Source organism: Zophobas morio, unplaced genomic scaffold (assembly GCF_036711695.1).
Source record: "Zophobas morio isolate AGI-343-1 ecotype UQ-CSIRO unplaced genomic scaffold, CSIRO_AGI_Zmor_V1 ptg000004l, whole genome shotgun sequence".
Taxonomy (NCBI): Eukaryota; Metazoa; Arthropoda; class Insecta; order Coleoptera; family Tenebrionidae; genus Zophobas; species Zophobas morio.
Genome location: NW_026972109.1, coordinates 17739724 through 17750753, shown reverse-complemented (window position 1 = coordinate 17750753; position 11030 = coordinate 17739724). Strand labels below are relative to the sequence as shown.

General features: G+C 32.5%; 1 protein-coding gene across 1 annotated transcript; it reads left to right on the top strand.

Annotated features, from left to right (window-relative positions):
- Nucleotides 1-2293: 2293 nt before the first annotated feature.
- LOC135143845 (uncharacterized) lies at nt 2294-11030 on the top strand. Its single transcript, XM_064075788.1, has 6 exons — nt 2294-2362; nt 8821-9323; nt 9372-9555; nt 9602-10163; nt 10228-10868; nt 10953-11030. Exons 2-4 carry the CDS (start codon nt 8980-8982, stop codon nt 9740-9742), a joined length of 669 nt encoding a protein of 222 aa, XP_063931858.1. The 5' UTR covers nt 2294-2362; nt 8821-8979; the 3' UTR covers nt 9743-10163; nt 10228-10868; nt 10953-11030.

Genomic DNA, 11030 nt, shown 5'->3' with positions numbered 1-11030 from the left:
TGCACTTGCAGTTCCATTTTCAAGTCATTTGTTAATATTGATTTTAACACTCGTCAAAAAAAAACTAGTAACAAAGAAATGTTATTTGCGTCCAGACTTACGAATTTGTATATTAAAAGATTTATAAGCTATACCTAGAGACCTGGGTTTAGCCACAATTCAATGTAATAATAATTTAGGTTAGTTAACACCAATAGTGTCACATCTTCAGTGTCACTTATATGTCAAGTGAATGTTCAGATCCACATCAGATCTTGCGCATTGTATCAAATACCCTTGAAGACAATTAATAAATTCGAAGCCTTTGAATTTTCCACTTCTGGAGAGTTAGAAAGAGAACCGAACGATCTAAACTTCGGAAGAAAGATTTATTTACCCATTCCCCATGTGCGACATTTGTGGTTGGGTATTACCAATTACATCAAATATTTGTGGTCAAAATACTGATGATCCAAAACAATAAAAGAATTTGGGTTCTTACTACCATATGTTATTATTATGAAATTTAGTTTTATCTGATAAAAATATATAAGTATTTAACTCGCAAGCTTTTAATTTATGATCAAACGCAAAAATTGAAATTTAGATAAAAACAATTAACCGTTTTAAATTTGAGATTTAGCATGTCAATGATTAGAACCAGTTGAATAAAAAAAATTTGGTTTCACAATTCGGATAGTGGAAACAAAAGACATCCCAGACACTCCATTTGCAAAAATTTTTAAGCTTTGACCACTACATGTAAGTGTCAAAATAGAATGACAGGTGAAAGATTTGATGTGGATTTTAAGATTCACTTGACATAAGTGACACCGGTTTTTAACCTAAGGTGCTACTACAATAGATTGTGGCTAAACCCACTTCTTTGAATATAACTTATAAAATAGTATTCAAATCCCCTGAAAATTGTGATGTAATTGCGTTTCCTTGTAACTAAATCTTGTCTTTAAGATTTTACTATTGCTTGTTTTATCAATTATGTACTTAAATGTAAATAATTTTAGAAAACATTATTTTATGTTGATTGTATTTAGCTTGCTAATAATGGTCATTATTGATTAGCAGGCTCATGTGCTAAAAATATACAAATATTTATTGTAAAGCAAGAAAAATTCTTTGCTAAGTTGAGAAGAAAGAAAATTTCAAAGATCTTAAATCCCACCGCCACAAAAATTTTTTTTAGTCAATCATAACGTTTATTTTGTTTTCGAAAACACTTCTTCCTCAGGATTATTTATTATTATTTTTGGCGGTCGGTTTCGGCTAATTAAATAGCCATCTTCAGATCTTTATAAATTAACGGAAAGTTGTCAAAATGAAGAATACATTTTAAATAATAAATTAAAATTGAAAACTTTAAAATCTTACTCTCCAAAGCTACTATTTAGCTGGCCAAATAATAAACGTATTAAAAATGGTCGAAGATTATTTCAACGGAACTTCCCTCCCTTCTGAAGTACAGTCCAACAAATCCCGTTTCTTTGAACAATTATAAAATTGGATTTTGGGAATTTTTTGTGATGAAGTAAAATAAATATGAATATTTATTATACAATTCTGACTTTTTTTCAAAAAATCTGGATGTCCACGGTTTTGCGTTGAGGTTTTACTCCATACTTAATACGGATTCATAAACCACAAGTGCAGGAGTATGTTATTTTATGACTATAATTTTACTATTGTAAAATTTGGAAATGACGTCGTTCCGTTGTTGGTGGGGATGATCAGACACATTTAGTGTTTTACCACCTATTTGTGTATATAAGAATATTGTTATTACTCTTTACATACGTGTAAAATTTTACACAATTGGTCCGATAGTCTCGAAGATTATCTGTCTAATATAAATTGACACAGAGAACAAAGAGGAGACCTATTTTTTAATACTCTAGAGGTCATGAAACGTCGAAAAAACGTGAAAGTAGTTAGTCGTCTGATGGGCCCTATTAATACTTTCGAGATACTTCTTTACCTTACGCTTAGGAAGGAATAATTGTACACTGGTCTTTGGCTAATTTAAAAAAATCATACCGAAAAGTTGGGATTTTGTATTTTTTTTATTTGAATGTCTTCGCTCCAAAGTTTGAAAAAAATCATTATCAGAATTCCCAGCCGAAAAAAAGTGGTTATTTCTTTGTTGTGATGATCGGTGCGGCGAGTGTACCATTGACGACCTTCAATACTCGTTTCTTGAATTAGTTATCGATAGTGAATTTAATTGTTTTCCAATTAAGTAATTTATTAAGGAGGGATTAATTGCAGAACGTGCGGAACGTCGTGCGCGTGCACAGTACAGTAATTTACGGTGATCAATTATTATGTTGCAAGTTCGAGGTTTCGTGGCTCAGTTATTGCGAACGAGGTATGCATTTTTCGAGGATGTAGTCGCAAGTGTTTGTGCGCGTAGCGCACGTAGTTGATTCCGGATTCGGAGTAGTAACAATTTTCACTGTAACTTGTTCCATTTAACTGCATCTTTTTATTATTGACGATAACCTAGAAACGGTTAATCACTGGCAAATACAAAACATCTTACAAAACTGATAGATGCAAGTTTCCTAATATTTACAGTTAAGTAATGATGAAAAATTTGGCTTTTTAGCACATTTAAATTTCAGATAAATTGTTTTAATTCTGTTGTTTATTTTTACTTCTTGTCAGTGATAAATAATTATATTGTACAAATAGCCGCTGCGAAAAGCCATTTAGAATAATTTCAAAATATTTATGGAGGTTAGCACAGTTGTATATTTGCATGGTTTTGACATTAATATGACGCTACATATATAACTGGTATATGGCACTAAATCAGAATAAATGTTCTATTTTATACCCACTAAAATCACCATTACATAGTATTTAATTGTGGTTATTTTAAATTACAAAACTTGATTAAACTTCGTCAAACAGATAAGCGAAATTGTTTTGGAAGCGTATAGGATGTATGGTTTTATCTACAGGAACTACAATGATTTTTCCAACATCGCACTCGCCCGACCCTACGCTCCATTAATAATATTATTGTTTTGAATTCTATTGAGCTCTATTTCCGTTGTTACATATAATAACTATAATACACACTATACAAGTCGACGGAAAAGGGTACACTAACTTTTTAATTACTATATCTAAATTGTATGAGCTAAAATGAAAAAGGAAGCCACAGTTTGTTAGCAAAAAGCCGCAAAACGAAATTTAGTAGTCCTAACTATCGTTTTGTCTGCTTGTTTTTACAGAACTGGATACCGACAGCTCTCATTGTTTTATTTTGAAGCGTTGTTTTAAGGACACATTCCACAACGGTTGGTATTTAAAATCCATTCCAGAGCAATAAAGCTGAATATCAAATTTGCTCGTTAAATAACTTTTAAAACTAATTTACAGTCTTCTTTCGCTACGAGTAGTTCTAGGCGGGCATTCAATTAACAAAACAATGGGATAATGTTTAAATTATTGGAATAATTCATTTGGAATGAAATCTAATTACATTATTGAACCATTTAATTAAACTAAAATATTCAAACAAAATGTGCTGATATATGTTTTAAATTATTTATTCTATTATTTATTTTATTTGATTATTATTTGTACAACGAATAAATTTGTTTAAAGTTTTAGTTAACTGGGATGAAGTAATTAATTAATATTTATTGGATTTTATGTCCCTATTGTCTATAACTGTATGTCTTTGTAATTACGGCCTACAGTTTTGATGGATTTTATTTTTCTGCACAGAGGATTGATGTTTAAGCGTTGCACGTCTTCGGTCATTTTCTTCATGTGGAAACGTGAATTTTAAAAGGAAATCCGCTTCTCAGGTCTGCCAAAAATTTTGTTAATTTGAACAGCATAGTGTTTTTAGGCTACTCTGAGCCACTAGCTTCTTGATAAATATGACACTTACCATCCTGTTGTTGTTCTCTTTTGTAAAATGGTGACAGTGTAATTTGTGGATGACTAATTAATAAATTTCAAAATTAGGAGACCCTAGTAATCGTAGCGTAGCTTTTAATCTTTATATTCGTGTTTCTATCGGGAAAATCTATAAGTGTAGTACTTACAAATCATCAAAACTATAGTACTGTTGAAACTAGAGTGAAACGGCGTGTAATTAACGATATAAGTATATCTATCAGTACGTGTGGTTTTGTAAGTTAGCAGACATTTGTTTACAATTCTTGTAAAACAATTATTTCATAGTTAACATCAATTTTTTTACTCCATATCTAATTATATGTTATGATTATGTAACCTAAGAAATGATGTCAAGGTGCTTTCTTGACAATAGGCAACTTACCATTTGCTCAGGCTACAGTTACACTTTTATCTTAATCTTCTTCACAAACAACATAAGTTTTCCTTATTAGAATAGTATATTAAAGAACGAGTTTCATAAGGCAAATATTGAGGCACGAATCCAAGTTTATAGAACGAGCGGCGAAGCCGCGAGTTATATAAAGGATGAGTGCCTCAATGGCCTTATGAACGAGTTATTTATACTATTTTTTCTACCGCACACGTTTTTTCCCAAAATTTAATTGAAATTTGCATTTTTTTTAATCTGGGGACTTTTGTCGTGGTTGGTGATGGGTCGGTCTGACACTAACCACGAAATATTTGAGGTTCGAATTTTCACAACAACAATTGTAATTCGAACCAATTCGAGTTTTTGTAATTTAAAATTGGTTAAAATGTCTTGCGAAGAAGTTACGCGTCCGGAAACATGGAAAATTTTAAGTTTAGATTTGCCACTGACATTCACCTGACATTTCTCGTCATTGCTACCAATCTTACCGATCTAAATTACACCAGATCTATTAAAGAACGCCTTTCCTCTATTAACGAACTGCTGTGACGTCATTTGCGTGCGTTAATAGCTCTATTAGAAAACCAAAAAACGTGGGCGGTAGAAAAATTTTTTTATGAGAATCTTAACTAACTGTGCTCCAGACATCAGGAATTTTGCCTTTGGTGTTTCTGTATATGACGAAAATCACCCTCTTTTGGACATGGTGTTTGCTATAGAGATCAATGTTAGATTGTGTTAAAACTTAAGTAGGTACTAGGTATATCGCGGTCAAAACAAAGTTCAAGAACCTTTTTAAGTTATCTCTTACTCTCATTATACAATGTGTTTGTTTTGTACCGTTGACTTGACTTAATTTTTTTTCGTTCATGTCTATATCCTCTTAGATCTTTCAGATTATTATCGCTGTTGTTATACAAATGTTGTGTATTTTATTACAGTTAAAAGTTGTTAAGTAGGTATTCGAAATGATAAGGCTTTAGACATTCTAGAATTACAGCATTTTATCTGTCTATCACTATTGCGGTGCATGATGTAAATGTATAATTATTTTAGATCAAGATTGTGTATTAATCCACATTGTGGTTTAACTAGTTTTATATCAAATATAGATCTATACCTATCATAGTTTTAAGTTAAAGGTTCTGGTTTAAGCGTCTTGGCACATTTTTGAGAAATTTTCACCACCTAGAGGTCGCTGGTTGCGGCGAGTTTTCCTCATCACCTATTCTTTGAGCGTTCGATTTACCGAGTCATAAAATATTCTCGGAAAACACGTCTCCAAAGTGTGGCCACTTTTGGTCACCCATAAATTTCGTTCTAAAACCAATACGGTATATAAAACCAGGAAACATTTCATCGTTGGCATAAGTTAACGAAATAATAGTACTCATTACCATTGTCCTGATGGTTCCTGGCCTTTCCAACCTTTTGAAACTTACAGAAGTAAGTTATGATTTTTTTAGAGCATACATTTGCTTTAAGAGAAAATTTATTCACTGTCAGAAAAAAAGTGTGCTCATGTAAAATATCAATTAAAAATTGTGCTTTCAGTAAATGCGAAAATGCCGTCGGTTTAACGAAAAGTAAACAGTATATGTTCCAGAATTCAACCACTAAAAAGTTTTTATAATTTATCTCGTTTCATATTAATAGAAAAAAGGAATAACAAGTTATACAAAACTCTGGAATTTGAGAGTGGTGCCAGATTTATCAGAGTTATATTTATAACGCATACTTTCAAGCAGGGTAAGTCCTGGACAAAAATTAGAAATAGATTTAATGATATCCTCCTTAAATCGTCTAGTGTACGTTTAGTGATTAAGTTTTCAGGACGTTATCTTTTTTCGTCGTTTTTCATAATAACTGTAGAGAAAATTCGGTTAGCCGTCTGTTGTTTGTCCGTCGTCCGTATCGATTTTTATTAGACAGATAATCTTCCACACCAACACTTTGATGACGCCATCTCAAAATTTTTTGTTTTAAAGTTTTTTTGTACTTGTGGTTTATGAATACGCCTTGATTTTTAATCGCATTGCTTTGGGAAAATGTTGCAATGTTTACTATTTCACATAGCCAATATCTCGAACTAAGTGAATTCGAACCCATCCTCTTTGATATTTTTTTTGTCAAAGACATTGAGTTTGTTTGAAGGTTTAACTTTGCGAAAGCTAAGGACATATAATCTCCAAAACTACTGCATCGATTGCTGTCAAATTTTGTATGTATGTTAAAAATATCGTATACATGGTAAAACGCGAATCAAAAATTGTATAATCATCCACACTAATAATTGGATGACGTCATCTTCAAAATATGTGTATATTATTTAAATTTTATAAAATAAGATACTCCTGCAATTGTGGTTTATGACTCCGTGTTGAGTTTTTACTCAAGGCACCAAGATTTTTGTAAAAATATAAAAAAATTTTGACACCATTTTGCAATTTAACTTGAAAGTTGATGACGTCATTTCAAAATTTTGCCGAATAAATCCTATTTAGAAGAAGCAAAATATAATGACTCCATATGTACACAGAGCGCCTTAAAAAAATAATAAATGAACCAATCTGCTCTATTCATCAAAACAATTACGGCTCACCCCATGTTCCTGAAAATTTTATAAGTTTAGACAATTTTTTTTAGTAAAACCTGAATGTGCTCGTAGCGCGCATTTTCTAAGTGTTCTTTTTTTGCAGTTTAGTCTTATGGAAGTGATTAAGAAAGAATTTCAGCGAAGCTGTCTAGTTTTTGTTTTGTAGACTTGTTACTTAAAAAAAAAACAAACCTTTAGGATGCGAGAAGTGTTTGCGTCCCACAGACATTAGTGATCATAGACAATTTTTAAACTCACATTTTCAAGTAACAACAAAATCGTTCTTAATAATTTAGCTTCTCAGGAACACCAATAAATATTTTTTTAAATTACACCTGAACGTGCTCGCTGCACTCGAATTTTAAACTTCTTTTTTAAGCTTTATTGTCATAGAAGTGTGCAGGAAAGAGTCTGGGCGAAGTTGTTTGGGTTCTACTCTAAGAATAAATTTGTAGATTAAAAAAAAAAATACACCCTTTGCTGGAGTTTCTCCAATTTTAGCAGATAATCACGAACATTTTTAGGATTCACATTCTTTAGACAAAAAAATATTTTTTTTAATAATTTAGCTTCTCAGAGACATTGACGAGTAATTTTTAATAACACCTAAACTGCTCGCCATGCTCGCATTCTTAATATTCTTTTTACTTTCCGATCGTAAGCGAAGGAAGTATTGTAATCAAGTCCATCTTTTACGTTTCCGTCTGTCCGTCTGTCTATCCGTCTGTCTTTCCGTCTGCCGTTCCGATATTTTAAAATAGTGCGGTCTCATAAGAATTTACCGGTGAGGCTACGTAGGTTTGTTTTATTATTTATTATAATGATCCTATAGACTTTCCTGTGAAATTAAATTATGCGAAAAAAAATCAGCTTCGAGAGTATAAGCATTGTGAGCTCATATAAACTGGTAGTCTCATCTTTTTTAATACTTTATACGTAGTTTTTTTTTATATTGTTTGAAAAAAAAAGTTAACGTTATTGATTAATTTTTACTGAAAATTATTACCAAAGAAATTTGACCTGATTGAAAGTAGTGTACCATTTTTTTTAGACCGATTTTTTTTAGTTAACTGCTACAAGTTTTATTCCTTCATCTAGGTTCAACTTTTTGTATTCAACGACGTTTTTCCCGAGCGTAAGCTAAGGATTGTAATAGGGTCCATCCGACGAATCGCTACTTTCATGTTTTCCGATGTTTCATGATTCCTAGAATATGAAAGAGTGGGTCTCCCGTTTCCCAATTTTTATAAGCGGATCGCTTGCAATTATTGCTTCATAGCGTCTAGACTAGCGTGTCCTCCTCGCAATGCGAAGGTCGTGTGTACGATTACTTTATGCGATTTTTTTTTTGTTTCTTTGTAATTGGGTTATTTGGACGAATGTCTACTTTTCATGTTTTCTCGATGTGTCATGCGTCATGACCACTAGAGAACGAAAAAATAGGTCTCCCGTTTCCATCTGTATATACAATTACCGTTTGTCTGTCTGTCTGTCACTTTAGAGACTCAGTGTTTTGTATAAGTATTTCTGTATATTTAATGCCAAATATTGAATAATAAATAACCTTAAAACAATAAAATAGTTTTTCTGTTAGTTACGTTGAGTTTCACAATAAATATGTATGTTTGAAATAGGAGTGTTATATATCAAATATTTAGTGGAATGAATTAAATAGTATTGCCTATAAATTTTTCATTTGAACGATTATTGTTAAATTGCCTAAGGTAGTTTAGACTGGCGATTTTTCAATTAAAAACATATAAAAAGCGTTGTATGAATACAGTTGGTTATTGTCGTTAATTAGGGTCGAAAGATATTGTCATAAAATGTTTCAATTGAGCACCGCGTCTGTTATTAAGTACTTTATTATTATTACATATCCTAACTTGAATTACTCTTGCTAACATTTTGCTTCCAGTTGTAATTATTATAACCAACAAAAAAACAACTATGACCGGGTTAACTTGAGCCACTTTAGACAGATTGAGCCAGATCATTGTCTTAACAAATTGATTTGACAATTAAATTACGTCTCTAGTCCTGTCAAAATTTTTCGTCAATCATCACATTCCACAAAATGTCCCGCACTACTGCTTCAAAGAAAAAAACTATCAAAAAACCCTCAACTGTGAAAGTGAAAAACCAGCAAGTCCGCCCCAGCAGTGGTCTCAACTCGAGGAAACAAAAATCTTCCAAACCTTCAAAAGGTACGGATCGCAAAACAGTGGAAACGAAAAGCAAATTTTCGTCAACACCTGGGATACAAAACAATAAAATGACGATTATTAAAAACGAGTACGAGGAAAAACTCAGGCTAATTCGGGAAAAGCGTCAACAGCTTTTGGAAAGGTACTCGTCGCCGAAAACGAAGGAAATCTACGTGAACCCTAATAGAAGAAAGCGGTATAAAATACATGAAAGGTCAGAAGTGCACGTTATTTTTGAAATTTTGACTTTTGAGAGTTTCAGGTCGGAACCTGTGAGTAGCGCTAATTCGAAATTAGAGAAAATGGTGAAAAATATGATGCCTCCTTCCAAGGCCAGATCGTCCGCTACCCCAGTCTGTGCAAGTTCTTCTCCTAAACTCCTTCGTAAATCATGTTTGAACGCAAGCACAAGTGTGAAAGCGAAAGGAAAAATAGACCCTGTAAAGGTGAGTGTTTGTGTTCTAAAGACTCTCATTGTGAAGGATTTTCCAGGTTTTTGAAAAAGTTACGTCACAGTATACCATAGCTGATGAGATCTTGTCGCAGGCACATCGCCTGATTTGGCTTTGGCTCTTTAATGGTCTTTTTCCTTCGAGCTTGCGAAAAAAACCTAATATTAAACAAGAGAACTGATGTCTTCTTTTTTTGTGAATCGATCTTATCAGTAATAAACGAGTTTCACGTAGAGAGATAATTAAAAAAATTACAAATTAGTCGATCGGGTCTTCTTATTAATCGCTACAATTTGGTAGTATTAATAGAAGCTTTATCATTGTGGTTTGAATGACTTATCATTTGTGTGGTACAGTCAAGGACGTGATGACTGGAATAATAATTGTGTAATGTGCTGCAAAAATTACGGAGTGATTAGGCAAAAGTTGCAAGGATGACATTTGGTAAAATCTGTATACGGGGAATTCTCTAATTAATTCGTGATACTGGGACTTCACGCATCTATAATTAAAATACCCACTCTCACTCTATTTATATCAGCACCACGTTTAATTTGCCCGCAAATTACATTTCCAACAACGACAAAGACCAGAATTCCTCTGTAAATATTTTTTCATTAAGTGTCTTTTCCAGATAAGCTAAAAATATCTTTGTTTGTTTTTCAGCTTGCACCTACTGTTATACGAAGTTGATTAAACTTACTTCACCTATGCTTATCAGGGTTTTAGGCATTGTGGGAAAAACCACGGCGGAATTCTTATGAACATACCACAAACTGCAGTTTTAGTTTTTTACCGAATCATGCTTTGATAGAGAACTTGTTATTTAGCTACTAAAACACAACAAATTCACAGGAAAAGATAAAGTTGTGGTGTGGTTTGACCCCGAGTTAAGTACACACGTACGTCTCGTACAGGTGAAAGTGACTGCCCGCCAATTTTAAACATTGGCTAATGTCACTGTTTTATTATTTTCTGCCTATTGGTGGCGCTGACAACAATTCATATCAAAGTGACTTATTCTCAAAACATTATTGTACATATTTATTTAAATTTTATTGCTCTGTTGGTACATTCCTGTGTCAGGGACGTACTTTTAAAATTTCACTGTGCCATCAAGCATTTAAAACCTGTATTTCAGTGTAAAAATATATGTGTATGAGAGTGATATATAATTTTTCGTAGTTTCATAATCTCTGGCCAGAGTTTCTAATGAGTCTTAATTTACTTGACTGTAATTATGTATTTATTTTAGAGGAACTTTCTGGAAATGAAAATGAAGTGTTCCATAATTTGACATAGTTTTGGTAGGTACGAAGAAAACATTTTTTTTTATAAGATACATTGTAAGCTTAGTGTACGATGTTACGAAATAAATTATGTATTTTCAGAGCAGTTTTCTTTGAGATTGGATTTACATTCCGAAAACTGAACTGTTATTTATTTATTATGGAGTCCGAAAGAACTGA